This window comes from Mycteria americana, chromosome 5, assembly GCF_035582795.1.
Source record: "Mycteria americana isolate JAX WOST 10 ecotype Jacksonville Zoo and Gardens chromosome 5, USCA_MyAme_1.0, whole genome shotgun sequence".
Classification (NCBI taxonomy): Eukaryota; Metazoa; Chordata; class Aves; order Ciconiiformes; family Ciconiidae; genus Mycteria; species Mycteria americana.
In genome coordinates this window covers 64817633-64835525 of record NC_134369.1, presented here as the reverse complement: position 1 = coordinate 64835525, position 17893 = coordinate 64817633, and the positions used below count along the sequence as shown (strand labels likewise).

The following is a 17893-nucleotide window of genomic DNA, read 5'->3' as shown; positions in this document are numbered from 1 at the left end:
TTCTTGTGTTCAGCAGTGCCTGCAGGTGCTGTATGCCTCTCCCAAGTGATTTTGTTCCCTTAATCTGTCACTATAAGGGCCAGAACCCGCTCAGCTATTATTCAATACTTTCTTTACAGAGATGCAGGAACAAAAGCCTGAGTTGCAAAATGAGCTACAACTACCTGGAGTGTTGGGGGTGTAATAGTGTTCTAGAGATCCTTTGTTAAATGTTAAAGGCTTGCATAGTCTTCCTGTCCTTTTCAGTAGGAGGCCTACCAATAACACTAATCTCTCGCTTGTGTTTTCATGACAGTTGGGTGGATAACATGGTTAACATCAACATTTGAGAACTCTGCCTAAACTTAAAAAAAAAAAAAAAAGGCATCTGGATTCTTGTAAGCTCATTCCTGGGTACAAGGAGATCTGGTGAGGCATCTCAAAGCAGGTTGTTATTGAAAGGCTGTAGAGAACTAACAAAAGATCTTAAAGGACTGAAAAAAGAAGGAAATACAATGCCTGCTTTAAAAATGGGGAGACAGTAAGAAATGGGCAACTTCCATACTAGCTAGTTCAGATAGAAATCTCAAAAGAACACTCAAACAGGTATACCATTTCTAAACATCTAGAAAATGCTCACAGATGAGTTCCTGGCTAACCAGGACTTGTCAAAAGCAGATCTAAATGATACGGTTTCCTTCCATAATTCTTCCAGAATGGAATTATGAGAAATCTCATAAACTCTCAAATTAGGAGAAATCTCATAAGCTGCTCTGAACAGTAAACTAGAAAGTCTTGTTTGAGCAGTGTGCTAGCTGCTGTGGCATCTGACCATTTCAATTCCTGCAACTTGGACTAGCTATAGTCCCTAAAGAGGTTTAGGGCTATTGTTTGGCCCTGCAGAAATGTACTTAGTACCAGTACCTGGACATCATCTCCTGTCTCCTCTTTGATGCAAGGTCTTGTATTCACAGCTTTGAGCGTCAAAGAACTTGCAAAATTATTACAATTGCTGTGTCTCATCATATAAGTTCTCTTGCCTGTTATCATAACCAGTATGCTTTTATTATGGTTTTTTTATGTCCTAGTGGTAAGCCTCCTGGGATTGTTGGCAAGTATTTCACAAGCAGATATATTAAGTTAGACAAAAAAGAATCCCATGTCTTGTTTCTTGGTCAAGGAACTAAGGCACACTCTGCCCTCGCTTCCTTGGATGGTTAGGGGGTAGAAAGACAGAATATATCCTAAAGGTGGATGCTGCTTCCAGGAGAATGTGAGCGGGTGTACAGGAAGTAAAAACATGTAGTACTTTAACCTGTGTCTGCAATAGTAGGTGGTGCAGACAAATTAGAACAGTAGATCAAAGCAGCGTTGAGAACCCAATACCCATACTAAAAACACTTCATTTTTTAAATTTTAGACTAGCTCTAGTCTGTTCTTGTGGACTGAATACCTGTTGCAAGTGGAACACATTAGGTGTGCTCCTGGAATACATAGTCTTACATTACCTTAGTTTAACCTAAAAGGAATTAACTTCCTTTGTTCCAAAACAGCTCTGTGATGTGAACCAATGCACCATCAACAGGAGTGATCAGGCAGTTCACTTAAAAAGCATGCTCCTGTTGTGAACTAATGCAAATCCAGACATACCCTTAGAGCCACTTACTGCAAGTTAACTGAGCAACCTTTCCCTGTGTGTTTTGGGTAAACAGTTTTGAACCATCCCCTCATCAGCTTCTTCACAAAACTCTAAAGTACTGGAGTGAGAATGTTAACTTTCAATGACTTCCTTTATTAGAGGAGAAAAAAAGTTTGTAGGGAAAGGTTTGTATCTTTTGGTCTAATAAGACTTCTGGGGGTGAGAGGAAAAGACGACAAGCTTTCAGGTAATTAAATCATTTGAGCTCATTAATAAGCATCTTTTCCTTCCCTATTCACAAAACCATCGTGCCTATTTCAAAGGTAGGAAAGTGGAGAAAGTGCTTCTGTGACAAGTCTTGGTGAGTGAGTACCGTAGTAGCTATAACATTGAATCCGGATGCTCAGAATCGTAGGATCTCCTAACAGCTATTCCATATTGCTGCCTGCTATGCAACAATTCATCTCTTAAAAGATTAAACAGACTTTCTTATAGTTATTTTAAGTAAGTAACTAATATAAAGCTATTGTTCTGGCCTATGCAACACCATCCTGTTCACGTCATTAGAAAATTTAGTGGTTTTCCATTTAAGAGGGTTGTTTCTCCCCCACCCCGAATGATGCATTTTGCTTCTGCTCTTAATGTCACTGTTTTGCTTCGTTTTCCTGTGTTGAGTGTTTTGGCCACAGCTTTCAATTGAAATAAGAGTGGGAGAAGGTCCCTCCAAAAAGCCTGCTTAAAAAATGATGTGTAAATATGGCACAATGATCTTCACTTCAGCTTTTGTAGGATGTACAAGGTACCAGTAAGGTGTAACCTGTGGTAATTAAAGGCTTATACCACATTGCCTGCATCTTGCCTAGGATTTTTTCAGTTTCTTCTTAGGCCCCATATTTTGACTTAGACTTGAAGTAGTTTGGTTTTGATTTCCTTCACATTGATGGTTTAGGTGTACTTGTGCATTAAGTGCTGACAAAGCTCTGTAGCTAGGTGTAGAACAGAATTTATTTAGATATCCTCTCATTCTCATGTATTACAAGCCTTTTTGTAAGGTTAACCAGAGTAGATTAGTGATTGAATGATACCTGCGATATGAAGTTTCTCAGGTGAACTTTTCTGCACAGAAAGTTCAGGACTCTCAAATAACCAGAAGTGGTTGAACCAGGAGAATAAACCATGTATGAAGATAGTACAAAACAGCTGAGTTAATACTGACTATTGAGAGCACCCTAACTTTTTGGTCTGTAACAGGCGTCTTCCTTTTGGGTAAGGAGGAATTAATCATGCAAGGTGCTGAGGGACCATGGTTTACAGACCGTCAGGATCTAGGTACATCTCTATGCCTTTCCACATCACTTCCATAACTGCCATTGTAGGAGTTATCATAAAATCATGGAGTATGGAAAGTCCCACCTCCTGCCCAAAGGAGGTCTAGTTAGACCAGATTGCTCAGGGCCTTATCCTCACAAATAATCTGTTTACATACAGCAACATGGGATCTTTTGAACACCTTGTGCCATCTGATTTGGAAATGCTCAATTTAAACCTAGCTTTCACTAAATAATTATAACACAAACATCCTTAGAGGAAAGCAAAGACCAGTATCAGCTTTTTCGTTAATTCTAACTGTTTCAGAAGAACATAGGGAAGGCATAGTTCTGTAGAAAAATCTCTATTTTATTGAACTTGAACAGTTTACCTTTAATAGCCCCAGGAAAAGCAAAAAACCCCAAATCTTCTTTTTCTTTCTCCTTTCCCCACTTCTCCCCCACTCCTGCCTCTGAGTACATAGGTATCTTTGAACTGTGCATAGTGATGGGTGCGGCTGTAGGATTCCTTTATACTAAATTTACGACTTTAAACACATTGAGATTTACTGTAGAAGGTCTTTCTTCCTTGTCCTGGAGTTTAGCTGTTTGAAGCCCTGCTTGCTTACTGTAACCAAGTATATGCTATGAGTTGAATTATTATGGCTTTGTCTACTTGTCAATGACAACAGTATTTTTCCTGTACAGTTGCAGTTTCTCTAATCTCAAGACTGAAATGTTATCGAGAAGCCTAGCTAATGTTAACTCCTGCCACCTCCCCTTCCTCCAGCCTTGTATTTAAATTCTCATTTTCTATTGCTACCAGACTCTTGTCTAAGAAAAATGGAAGCTGTGAAGCATGTCTGTAGAATTATCAGGATCCTTTCTGCAAGTTCTTGGTTTCAAGATAACTAGCAATTGTTCTTCTATTCCTATTGCAGTCTCTCTGTGTTAATCCTGACCTGAAGGGACGCTTTGGTGGGAGCAGATGCCTGTACTTCTACTTCAACCTTCCATAAGGAAGTTACTAAACTGTAACAATCTATTTATGGTAGCTTCTTTTGTACTGCTAATAACCCAGCAAGGGCTAAGATTAAGCCATCTCTGATTTCGTTTCATGTGTGCTTGGTTGTAAAGACAAGTTAGAGCTGATGAAGTCAGCAGAGGGGAAGGACAAAGGAAGTAGAATCTTGATTCCAGTAAGAATTTTCTTTGTCCATTGAACAATGGGAATCTTTATGAATTCTCTAAATTTGGCTTTTTTATTTATTCAGATGTGAAAAATTTAGGATTGCAGAAGCTTTCCAAAAAATTATTCTCAACTGTAGGGGGCAGGGAAGAAGTAACTTTAGCCCACCATTAACTGCACTAGCAGTTTCTTTTTGGCATTTACACAAGTGGTTGTTACTTAAAAAGGAATTCTGGTTTGGTTTTTCTTTTTATAGGTGATGTTGCTTTTCTGTCTGTACCTTTTGGGCTTCTCATAGCGGATCATTAAGATTTTTTCATCCTTGTGTTGTGGCTTGATATTTTTCTCATAAATGACAACATGCCCATTTCTGAATTGATTTCTCTCTATTGATCACATCATGCTCTAGGAGTGAGCTGAGATCCCTGTAAACACTATCTTTTTAGAAGGAAGTGGAATTAAAGCTGCTCTAGCACCTGCTAATGTAGGATGCGACCAGACTTCCTGTTCAAGAGGAAATCCTAATTTACTCTTCCTTGTAAACTGAAGGCTGATCAGCTTACCACATAGTAACCTTTTGACTTGTAAACACTGTGTTCCTTTGGACTGCTTTTAGCCTCTAGAAATTATTTCCCTCAGGCTTGGTGGTAACTTTAACAGTAAACCTTGACTGTGTTGAATATCATGAAAAAGCAGCAACCCTTTTCTACTGAAATAATTTTAATGCAGTCAAGTATACCTACAAACTCAAGTAGGTGCTTAAGATGCCTTCAAGTTCTAAGAAGGTGGCTGTATTTTTCTTTGCACTCTTAATCACCAGTGCAGTATTAAACAAAGACACTTGTTATCCATTGGGTATGGAAAACAAATTGAGTTATTGTGATCATTTGCTTTGTGATGCAGACTTTCAGCCCTTGAAAATGCTTGTTATATGTGGGTGGGGAGTTGGCTCTGGCTAGGATAGTCATAGTGAATCACTGGCAGTAGTGCCAGGTTTGGCATGGATGGAGATTTGGTTTGGGGCCAGTAAAGTGAGTTACAGTACCTTTTTTTTTTTCTTTTTTTAGTTGTTTATTACCAGCCCCTGAAAAGATTTTTCTGTCCTTGAGGAGGAAGGAAGAGATCAAATTTAGCAGGAGCAGTATTTGTTTCCTCTTACTGCTAATACAGTAAAAGAAAGCTGCCTCTGAAATATGTCTGTTCTCCAGGCTTCTGACAGCCTTGCTTAGATGAGTTGATTGGAGGCCTCTGGACTAGGTACACAGCTGAGGTTCTCCTTAGGGATCCTGCAGCTGTGAGGTTTTGAATGAAGAGCAGATACTGGGACTAAGAACTCCAAGTAGTTCTAGAACTTTATATAAAAAAAAAAAAAATCTTGCCAAGATCTGCATCTAGATTCCTTCTGTCTACGTAAATAGTAGAAATTTAAATAAGCTGCCAGCATAACCTGTTCTGTTCCTCTGGGGATTGATATAGCTTACTGAAATGGTGGAAGTGGATTGATTCACAAGGAACCAAGACTCCTTGTTTATACTTCTTTTTTCTTGTCTTCTCTCACCACACCCCAAGACTAAAGACTTAAGAATTTATTTTCTGTTCTTTTATGGTATTCAAAGCATGTTGATAATAGAATGGTGGTGTTAAATCTAAAAAAGTACAGTTCCCTTTCTAATGCTTTTTTTCCCCCTAGGCATTAGGGCTCCACTGGCATGAATGTGCCCAACCCCCGTTCAGTGTGTTTTTATGCATCTCTTTGTTGCTAGTATGGCTCTTAAACTGTTTATAAGAAATAAAATAAAATAACGGGCAGAACATTTTTTTGTTGGCCCAAAACAGCAAGCTTACTCTTTCTTTTTTATTAAAATGTGTATGAAATAGACATTAACCAAAAAAAGGTGTTAGCCTATGTCCTTTTTCTTTTTTTAAAGTTCCTACTTTAACACTTTTCCTGTAGCATAAACAGTTGCTTTCGTTAGCAGAACTCTGTTGCAGATAACATAAAGATACTGGCCTCTGAAGAAATCTTGTGACAAAATTTCAACTCTGTTTAAAACAAATGAATTATTAATGGCTTTTGTTTCTGTTCTCTCTCCTTTCTCCAAAGAGCGCCCATTTTCATAATGCCACTAGAGAACATTGAGGATATAATAAAATACATCTGTAAAAAGGGTTCTCTTGAGAAACTAAGTCCTGAGAAAATTGACAAGAGAGCTGCATCTCTGGCTGCCCTGGTCTTTCAAGAATGTAGCACTCCAGAACAAATTAGCTAATATCTTGAAGGCTGTCTTCATAGAGAGAAAAAAAGCTATGGTGCTTGATGCAGTAAGCCAGCAGTCTCCTTTTGAGAAATAATTTCAACTTTTTTTTTATACCAATCACAATTTTTATCCTAGTGTTAGATGATTATGTGAAGATGGGACTACTTCTGAAAGAACAACTAATTTATGTACAGTTCTCATAATGCATAGTGCTTGGTGGTGTTTGTTGCCATGGTGTGTAATATGGTTGAGCAAGATGAGTTCCAGTAAGGATATTCAACAGGACTAGTATGTCCCTTCTAAACAGGAGAAATAAAGTTTTATTACCTGCATATTGAACACAGTTGACTTTGTTCTTGAGAATGGTAAGTGTAGTGTTCTAAATACCTAAGCATCATGTTGCTAACTTTTTTAACATGTGAACTTACATCTTAGGTGTCATTATGGTTGGCAAGGACAGTTCTGTGATGAGTGTGTCCGCTACCCAGGCTGTGCTCATGGGAGCTGTAATGAACCATGGCAGTGTAATTGTGAAACCAACTGGGGTGGCCTGCTCTGTAACAAAGGTACTTAACATTAATGTACAGGAAAAATAAGTAAAGTTGCATGATTAACTGATAACTCATTAACCATTTTTTTTTCCTGCTAGTGTGTAACTACCTGAGTATTTCTGTGCCTAATTGTTTTATGGCAGATGGTACCTAAACATCATAAGTATAGGAAGCTTAAGACAAAAGGCTTGGAATGGTCCCGACTCTTCTAACTCATGCAGTTGTCTCTTGCTCATCCTTCCCTGTTCTGTGGATAGTAATGAGATGACAGGCTAGCTAATGGAATATGGGGATGGTGTGGGTGAATGGTGTTCAAGCCAGAAAGGTGTCTGTATGTCTGGCTAGGGATTAAAACAGTGAGATTTGTGTTCCCTGTTGATTGACACTTTTTCTCTGTCCAGATCTGAATTACTGTGGAAATCACCATCCCTGCCTGAATGGTGGAACCTGTATGAATACTGAACCAGATGAATATCGCTGTGCTTGCCCAGATGGCTACTCTGGAAAGAACTGCGAAATTGGTACTTCTGGATATTGCATGTATCTTCAGAAATCTGAAATTGTTTTAGGCATGACTATGTTCTAGTTAGCCAGATGGCATTTTTATATGTTCATTGTTGCTTTTTTTTTTGTAGAGCGGAGGGGCTGTTTTCTCCTTTCCAAAAGCTAGCTTGGTTTCTGAGAGGGGAAGTGTGAAAAGTGATGGTGTGCAACTTGTCCTTTCAACTTGATTGTTACTTTGTGTAACAGTAGGGATATGCCAGCTCTGTCTTCCCTGTCTAGTGCCTTAGGCTGGCTATTCAAAAAACCACCGAAAACAACAGAAATGCTGCAACAGTTTCCCTTGGATTTAGATAAGACTGAGAATATTTCTTCCCTTTGGCTTCTTCACTTCCTTAATCCAAGCATGCAATTGGGCTATAGTCTCATGGAAATGGGTTACAGGTGCACCTTTCCCTGTTACCTTTCTCCCTGCTACCCATTTTCCTTTGTTCTGGCTTGCTTGCAAATGTGCATCTTATACAAGCTGGGAACTAAGGAGAGTAGTAGTGATGGACGCTTCAATTTTAACTGTGGTGTGGGGTTTTGGCCCAATTTTTAGCTGCCTGAATGTATTGGCTATCCTTTTTGATCAACTGAAACTTGATTTTTAAAACCATCTTTTAATATGGGACTCTTAATACATTTGGATTAATGATGCAGATGTTAACTACTATGGAAATGTGTTCAAGCCCTCCGACAGAGTCACCTTAAGCAGTCTAAATGAGAAGTTAAGTGTAGAGTTTAACATAATCTGTGTCTACCCAATATGGAAAAACTGCTTCCTATTTCAACCACACTACAAAGATAGCGTATTGCTTTTTACATTTATATCTGTGTATGTGTTACACAAAGACCAAAATTTTCATGTACTGGAGACTATTTTGGTATTTGGAGAGTTTTCCTGACTATTCTGTCTCTGGAGATAAAGGGGCAAGTGTGCAATTTCTATTTCTTTCCTATTTTGCTTTAAAGGTTTGATGTTTGGAGAAAAATGAAAACTTTTGGTTCAGCCTTTTCAGCTGTAGTATTCAGTTGGGTGTTCTGCAGTGACTTTCTTTGCCATGATGGATTGTTAAATCCTTTTTTTAAATGTGATATTCCCAGTCTTCTCACTTTGAATTTTGCTATTCCTTGATACAGTTAAAGTGTAGATAGAAAGAACCCATTTTTTTTCCTTTAACTTAACTGTTTGGCCTTAAGTTCACTGAACTATTATCAGCAGCAGAAGGTTTTCACATTTATCAGGATGTAGATCTTCTTTGAACTTCTATAAAGTGCTGTGTGGTATTAATGATACTATCAAAACTTTAATTTTGCTTCAGCTGGTAGAATGTGATGCAAAGTTTTGGCTAAACTGGATGAAATCTTGTCTTAGCTTGCCCCAAAAGTTGTGGGGAAGCAGCTTGGCTCTCCAGATGAGGAGGCAGTGATAAAGGGAGCCATACATTTGATGAGTTCTATACTGATTATTAGCAGTAGATTGGTATATGAGCTGCTGTAGGTGCTAGTGCCTAACATCCTAGGCAATGTAAATTCAGTTTGCAAACTAGATAGCATCCCTGAAAGAAAGATTCCAAAAGTAAAATGCTAGCAGCAATTAGAAAGTCTTACCTAGCAAGGGGATTGTTTTCTTCTTTCCAAAAGCTTCCTTGGCTTCCAAGAGGGAAAATATCAAAAGTGATGGCATACAACTTGTCCCTCCTCAACTTGATTGTTGCTTAGTGCAGCTTCTGCAAGTATTACAGCTCTACATGGAGTGACAAGAAATACTGCCTATAATTGCAAGTAGCTCTATACTTCACTGTTTCCAAGGAACAGTATTACAATGAAGCTAAACAGATCTTTGATACTTAAACTACTACTACTGTTCAGACCTCTGCATGCAGCATATCTGTTCTGTTTAGTCTCACTGAAGGGGGGAAAAAAAAAAAGTGCTGGAGCACTCCAGAGGTGGAAGTGCGTGGCTGGAAGCAGTAGGTTAATGGGGAACTTCTCTAGCTCTTGGGATATTGAGATATGAGTGACTTGTCTGCCTTCAGGCTTTCTAGTCAGTAGATATGAAGGATAATGCACCTTCAGTAAAATCCTGCTTCAGTCTCCTACTGAGAATCTTACTCTCTGCAGTTTGGAGAGGAGGGCTTCAAACTTCTGTACAGGCACCTCTCTACTGCTCATGCTCTTGGTCACTTAATCAGAACACAATTTCTAACCATGTAAATTCTCCTTAATTGATATTGGAAGAATATTTAGCAAGAACTTCTTTCCCTCTTTCTTCCCAGCGGAGCATGCTTGTGTGTCTAATCCCTGTGCTAATGGTGGAATTTGTCATGAAATTTCATCAGGCTTCAAGTGTCACTGCCCATCAGGGTGGAGTGGACCAACATGTGCTATTGGTGCGTATGCATTTAGTGATGACTGACCTGTTGGGTTGGAAGGGTTGATACAGCTTACTTGACAATCATGCTCTGTGGGTATGGAATTTGGTGGTAGTCTTCTACCTTACCTGTCTTCTAAGAGCTATGCGTTGGGAGCCTCTGAAAAGATTAATGGTACTGTGCAGCCAGCAGTATCTATTTGATGCAGTTGAGATCTACATGTTATCAAAACAATAGCTGGACCATATACAAAGAAATGCCCTGTTGCCTGTAGAACAGGCAAGCTTGTAGGACAATTTCTGACTCTTTGGTCTAAAGCAAAATACAGAATGGATTTGTTTTAAGAGATATAAATGTGAACATGAAAGGTTCTCCCCTTCTTAAAGTAGTAGAAGAGTAGATTACTTGCTTAAATGCCTAAGTGTCTGGTTTGGAAGACAGGCAAGTGGTTGAAATGTATTATGGACCTATGTAATTGGTTTGCATGTTGCCTGTGATTTGGAACACGGGATTTTTATTCATTTTTCAACAGCAACTATCATCAAAAAATACTGGCTAAACTTGTGTCATGATCTAGGAACATGACTTTCAGTGAACGTGTTAATCGTTGGCAGATTAACTGAATTATCTTGCTGTTTGTAGATACAAAGTTTCAGAGTTCCTCTCTCCCCTATCTCAAAGATGTCAGAAAAGCCTAAGTAAAAATGAAGTTAGAAATATTAGTCTGTTCCTAAGCTTGCTTGTTTGTACATTCTCCCCCTTCATCTCAGAATAACTAATTCAAAAAAAAAAACCACAGGTTAAGCCAAACTTTAAACCATGTAATGGAAGGCACACTTTGACTTTCCAGATATTGATGAATGTGCGTCTAACCCTTGTGCTCAAGGAGGGACCTGTATTGATGGTGTTAATGCATTTGAGTGTATATGTCCGCAACAGTGGATTGGAGCAACATGTCAGCTTGGTAAGTAATTACCTTCTAAAGTTTTGAAGATCACTGGATGTTATTCCTAAATAATGAATAACTCTGTGTAAGTGTTTCAGTATGATTTTTTATTGAAGAAAACATTGAAGATATGTGTTGCTATTGGTATTTTAGCTCTTCTTTAGTAGATCTTAAAACCAGAAGTTTGAAGTGAACCTGTGACTATTTAAGCCCCAACTTAAGCTTACTTATAATAGTTCTTCTAGAATGCCCGATACCTTTTCTGTTTCAAAATACAGCATTGGTGATGGTAGCTCCTTCTTCATGGTGGCAGAACAGTGACTGTAAGCTTACAGAGGCAAGGAAGGGATTTGCCCTGACTAACATATTACCTTTTTGAGTTTTGGCAAAGGGAAAAGTAAGATAACATGCATGTGCTACTATAGACAAGTGTGCATTAAAAATCTGTGGTATGTAAATGGTTTTAGTGCCCTACCAATGTATAATATGAGCTTCTGATGCTTGGATTGCATGGAAACTTTGCTTGGTGCTGTGGTAATCTGTTTCTGGGTTTGTTCTTTATTCTCTTCTTTCTTTTATCTTCTTTCACAGATGCTAATGAGTGTGAGGGGAAACCCTGTGTTAATGCTTACTCTTGCAAAAATCTCATTGGTGGATATTACTGTGACTGCATTCCAGGATGGACAGGAGTAAATTGTCATATCAGTTAGTATTTCTTTAGTATATATGTTGACCATAGGATGCTTTATTCATTAAAAAAAGGTTTTATAATGAATGACAGTATACATACTTATACAAGAAAAAATACCTTTTGTCAGGATTTTCCTAACTTCAGCAATGTAAATTGAAAATACTGTTTGAAAAATTATTTAGTGTAATTGGTATTAAAATGAGCTTAGATACACACTTACATAACTCTAAATAAATCTCTCCCTACTCACTCATCCCAGATTCTGAATATCATGTACTGATTTGATGTAAAATACTTTTTAGCTAAAATGTTAGATATGAAATTAGCTGATAGCATTTAATTTCTATTACACTGTAATAGAAATATGTAATATGTAATTTTCTATTACATATTCTTTAAAATAAGAATCTCTTAAGACATCAAGCATCCTTGCTTTCCATTGAAACATCTAGAAAAATCCTTTCTGAAAATTATTTGTTCTGCATTTTTATGCTAGACTTGTACTTTACAGCTTAGTCTTCCAGTATAAATTCTAATGCCTTGCATATTTTATCCATAGATATTAACGACTGTCATGGACAATGTCAACATGGAGGGACTTGTAAGGTAACTCTTGTTTATTACATGCCATGTTGAAAATAAACCTTGTTCTGGCTACTTATGAATTCTGTAGTTTGCAGTTACAGGTTGGTTAAATGAGGTTAAGTGTAATGTTGCACTTGCAGGCTTTTGCACCATTTCACAAAATAATTTTATGTGGTGCTACTGCTTTCATAAATCTAGAATATAGAAATAACTTGAATTCTTGTGTGCAAGTTTTATCAATAAACACACTTTTCTACTTCTGGGTTTTTCCCCCCTCTGTGAAGGATGAAGTGAATGGTTACCATTGCTTATGCCCTCGTGGTTTCACAGGAAAAAACTGTGAGACAGAAACAAATGAGTGTGAAAGCAATCCATGCCAAAATGGAGGCCGTTGCAAAGACCTGGTGAATGGATTCAGTTGCCTCTGTTCGCAGGGCTTCTCAGGAGTCTTCTGTGAGGTGAGGGCAGTAGTGACATTACTGCAATACTTGTCATGGATCAAATTCTTGAAAGAAACATATCTCTGCATTTAAATGGGAGTAACCCAAGGCTGAAGCATTACTGACTAACGTAGCTGTTACTTGATACTCTGCATAAGCAAATTTGTTGTGCGGTGCTGTCATAGTAGCTGTAACACTTGAATTTGCAGCCTGATAAACTGCAAATTGTTGCACATAGGTGTTGGCTCTCCTAGATGTTTTAAGGCTGCAAGTATTCATTAAGCTTGACACATTTTCCTTTGCAACTTTCAGGATCTGTGTCCTTTTGTTACACTAGAATGTTTTAGGTCTTCCTCCTAATAACTCTGAAGTACATAATTGAATTGCCTTTCAAGTAATCCTACTGCTGTTGGTAGGAGTATCTGTATAATTAAAGGCAGGCAGATATGTAAGTATTGGCTCTCAGAACTTTCTGTTTGAGATAACTTTAGGAACACGTAGTTCTAGTGCTTAAATAAGGATTCAGGTCTGAAATACTGAAGTGCTAGTGGTAATTCATAAAGTAGTTCATGATAATGAAGATCTGCCTTTTTCTAGGAGGCCATTAGACTTTTCAATGTAAAATTATTTTGCCCTAAGCATGTACTTTCTGGCTTTTGCTGATAGCCAAATTCATGTAAGTGTTATGGTTAGCAAGGCAGCATCAACTGGAGGCATTGGATTAGAATTTAGTTGGATTTGCTCCAGAATTTTTCATGGATGACATTGGAATGATCTTAAATGCTGAAGTAATTTTATTCTGTATTATTTGCATTATTGAAGAAACAATGCCCTCCTCTTATTCAAAATTAAAAAGGGTTGCAGATACTGACCAGTTTAATAAAACTGGTGCAGTACCTAATAGCTCATGTACTGTTTCTACGTAAGGATCATAGCTTGAGTGCTCTACTCTTGGCTGATTCATACCATACTGTCTAATTAAAGTTTTAGCAAATCTGTTTGAATAATAGGGGGGAGTTGGCTGCTTGCCTTGTGTGTTGCAGGAAATATCTACCATTGATTCCAGATGCTAAAGTACCAGCTACTGAACTTGCATTGGGAAGGGGAAATTTATGCAAATGGAAGGAAACAAATGGAGACATCTGATAGAGGAGATCTGAGAATCTTTCTCAGACCTTAGCTATTTTTTGTAGTTTGCTTTGAATGTTCCATATGAGAGTATGAAATAACTTGCTGAAAATCTCTCTATTGCAGCTGGAATTGTATATGCTCCTCTAAATTAAATACTTAACACCATTTGTGTTCCTTCTGTTTTGGTTAGCTTTGAATTTTTCTGCTATTTAGCTACAGAACTACTAAAAATAGTGACCAAATCCACTATCAGACTTAATTTTATGTCTGTAAGGTTGAGGAAGCTGTCTTTCTCAGAAGAGAGATGTGAAGAGGGAAAAATTCACTGGAGGGGAGGAAAGCAAATCCTTAATAACAATTTCGAGGAAAGATACTATGACGTAACAATATCCCTTTTGGGGCCACTTTATGGATTTTGAGGCCAATTCAGGGCATCACTAATCAGTGATCTTGTGTGTCAATGTAAAATGTAGAAGAAGCAGAATTGCTTTGCTACAGCAGTTTGTGTTAAGGGTTATATTATGAAAGCTAGGTTTAAATTTTGCTTTTTGAATGAGCTGGTAAGAAGTGTTCAAAATATACCTGGTATTTCTGTGTGCAAAGTGGCATGGTGATAGTATTTGTGAGAATAAGGCCCTGAGCAGGTTAGTCTAACTAGACCTACTTTGAGCAGGAGGTGGGAGTAGCTGACCTCTAGAGGACCGTTCCAAGCTATGTGGTTCTATAATAAATTCTATGTGTTAAACGAGATGGGAAGAGAAGTTGCTCTAGAGAATAGGATTTTTTTTAAGGTTCAGTGTATTTTAAGTGTCTTGCAGACATGAAGTTGACAAGTGCAGTGGCATTTAACTTGCATTATAGCACTTAGTATGTGGGTATGAAAGACAGAGAAGTGACTTATAATGATCCAGAATAGTCACAGTAAGATGTCTCTTAATGGCTTGTTCTTTGCTAACTAAGTTATTGCAAATGTGCTTATTCATCCTTCTGCAAAGGAATATCTCTTCAGCACTATCAGAAATGTTTTGTATTAGGATTGACTAAACCTGAAGTTTCTCTCTGTGTTGCAGGATGGAATGCAATATATATGATTCATAAACCTTCTTAAAACTTGAGTTTCCTTGTAGATTAGCTTCATCTATGTCTTTGGCAACACAGATAGTGCTGCTTACTCCTGGGAAGTGAAGCAGCTGCTGCTAACTGTGGTCTCTCTTACAGATGGATATTGATTTCTGTGAACCTAACCCTTGCCAGAATGGGGCTAAATGCTATGATCTGGGAGGAGATTATTACTGTGCCTGCCCTGATGACTATGATGGAAAGAATTGTTCTCATCTCAAGGACCACTGCAAGAACAACTCTTGTAAAGGTACCTGCTGTTGTCCAGAAATTTGTCTTAATGTATTGGTGGTACATTAAAAAAGAAAAGTAGTATTTCTGGAAATAGCATAATGCAGAACCATGTTTATTGTACTTGCTTGGACTTTGTGAAATAGTGAGGCAGTGAGAGGAAATGCTTGTAACATCCTTATTTATAAAGAGGTAGAGCGTAACTTACAGTTAACTCTTAAATAGTGATTAGTCTTAATTTTTGGATAACTTTTTTAAAACTAAAAACTGATCAGTGATGCAGACTTAGTCTGATGATATACTTCTCATTCTTAGTAATAGACAGCTGTACAATAGAAGTCTTCACTAATGCTACCCAAGAAGGAATCCGTTTCATTTCATCTAATGTTTGTGGGCCTCATGGACGGTGTATTAGTCAGCCAGGAGGGAATTTTACTTGTGCCTGTGAAAGAGGTTTTACTGGAATATACTGTCATGAAAGTAAGTAGGAGTTTCTTCTAAATAATTTTATTGCTCTAAAACTTCCTTAAAGTTTTTGTTATGAAGCTTTACAACATTAAAAAAAAAAATAAATAAAGATTTTAATAAAGCTGCATAGAGCATTATTTCAGGTGTACTGCTTGAAATCTAGTTTCTTCTGGTAACAGTTGTCTTTGTAGTGGTTCACACTTCCTCTGTGAAGAAAACTGGTTTTAGTCGAACTTCAATGTGTATGTGTCTGTACCCACTACCTTTATGTACAGTCTTAGAAGAAGCCATGGATTTTTCTAACATGGCGATGATGATGAAGGGACAGACACATTGACAGCACAGCTTAGGAGCATGTGTCTTGCTGTTCCAGGTATCTTTTGAACACCTGGATATTTTTGCCAGGTAAACTTAATGCTCTGGTTTGACTTGCTACATGAGAGAGAATACATCTAGAAACCTTACCAGGTTTGAGAACAGATGTTTGAGCTGTTCTTATGTATGTATGTATGAATGGAGTATAACTTTGTGCTGCTTTTCCTAGAGACACAAGTGTAGATTGCTCCTCCAGGTAGGTGAAGACAGCCTTGAGCAATAATTGTTGACTTTTTGTCATAGATATCAATGATTGCCTTGGGAAACCTTGCAAGAACGGTGGGACATGCATCGATGAAGTTGATTCATTTAGATGTTTCTGCTCAAGTGGCTGGGAAGGAGAATTGTGTGACACAAGTGAGTATGGCTAAGTGTTGCAGGGTCAAGTATTACAGTTTTGCTCTAACAGTTAGTGATGGCTGGTACGTAGTTAATAATGGGGTAGTTTCTCTGTTCTATAATTACAGTCTACCCAGTGTTGTTTTCAAAAGTATTTTCAAGAAGATTTTTGGGTAGCAGCTCTAAAAGGCTCAGTTCTTTTAATAGGACCATAATCTGATTCTTTGGTATAGTACAGGATGTATCTCAGGAAGAGAGAACTTCTTTTTCTCCTAAGGAGAGGCAAAACTGAATATACCCTGTTAGGGAGTCTACTCATTGTATTGCTTTTATTGCTATAAGCATATGTACTTCTTAGTACTTACTATACATAAAAGTTTGTCCCTTACTCAATGTACTCATACACAGTAGTTCCCAAACTTGAAAAACTCTTTAGCTTTAAGCCAGTGCAAGCTATAATGTGCTTCCACCTTACCAAAGGAATTTATAAATTTAATATCTATTCCTTTAGTAAGAAAAGAACTGCTGAAGCCTGAATTTTTACTCAATGAATATCAGAGTCAGTGTGTTGTATTCTGGGTTCAGTGGGAGCAGAACTCTTTACTCTTGCTGCCCTGGCTTGAGATGTATTGGGCCTTAGTTGACAAAGAAGTGTACTAGGCCAGTTCATGGTTAAGTTACCTCGGAGGAAACTGCAGTTGGTTCTTTTTCTACTCTGAATGAAGCCCCTTCTAAAACATGATGGCAAGGACTTGCTGAGACTTATTACAGGACATGCACCAATTGAGATGTGAAATAATGATGGAGAAGCTCTTGGCAGCTATCACTGTCAAAAGAGCTTTTTGTGTGGTCTAGATGAAGTTCAATCTGGAATAATTACGTTCTACCTATTAAAACGTTTGTCTCGAGTGAAAAGAATTTTCTCTAAAATTCATGTATCTGTATGTATATGTTTAATGTGTGTATACACACACACATATATATTATGTACGTGTATATATATGGTTAAGCCATCTAATGGCTTTAACTCTCTGTATTTTGAGACATAAAGCTGGAGGGAGAGCCTGAACTGTCTCATGTGGATGTCCTGGGTTGGGGCTCCTTTTGAGGACATTGTGGTCCCTACTAGAAAGTTTTCTCTGAAGTTCAGAATACAGCTGTTTGCTGGAAAAATGAAACTACTTTGGTGCTCTACTTAGAAGCCATACTGAATGATAGTTTTTCTCTTGAGCTGTCAGAAAATCTTTCATAGTTCATGTTGTTCTGTGTTAAATCACAGTTTTTTCCTTGCTTATATAAAGATAACCCCGTAACAATTAGGAACGCTGTCTTCCTAAATAGTACATAATTTATTTCCTTTATGAAGAAGTATTTTATACTTTCTCATGGCCTTGGCTAGGCTAGATCATCTAATTTGAATAACTCTTTTTCTAGATTTCAATGACTGTTCTCCTAATCCATGTCACAACGGTGGCCGATGCATTGATTTGGTAAATGACTTCTATTGTGAGTGTAAGAATGACTGGAAAGGCAAAACTTGCCATTCACGTAAGTGTTCTTTACTTTGATCTTTAGTTTACCCAAAGACTTGTTTTCTTTCTTCTCATGAGACTAGAGTTCCTGAAATTTAAAATAAAACAATTGCAGTGAAATAATAGGCATATTTTCATTACTGCTTCCAGTTTCCCAGCAACAAAATGGAACACTTAAAAAACTTATTCCTTCAG

The 17893-nt window shown here is 37.8% G+C and overlaps 1 protein-coding gene across 1 annotated transcript in view; it reads left to right on the top strand.

The window, feature by feature from the left end:
- JAG2 (jagged canonical Notch ligand 2) overlaps positions 1-17893 on the top strand; it is a 73630-nt gene that overhangs the window by 40621 nt on the left and 15116 nt on the right. Inside the window, exons 6-16 of the mRNA XM_075503741.1 lie at positions 6808-6938; positions 7325-7444; positions 9746-9859; positions 10692-10805; positions 11379-11492; positions 12038-12084; positions 12348-12521; positions 14853-15003; positions 15300-15464; positions 16071-16184; positions 17601-17714. Of these exons, the coding sequence (XP_075359856.1) occupies positions 6808-6938; positions 7325-7444; positions 9746-9859; positions 10692-10805; positions 11379-11492; positions 12038-12084; positions 12348-12521; positions 14853-15003; positions 15300-15464; positions 16071-16184; positions 17601-17714 (1358 nt within the window). The remainder of the gene's footprint in view (positions 1-6807; positions 6939-7324; positions 7445-9745; positions 9860-10691; positions 10806-11378; positions 11493-12037; positions 12085-12347; positions 12522-14852; positions 15004-15299; positions 15465-16070; positions 16185-17600; positions 17715-17893) is intronic.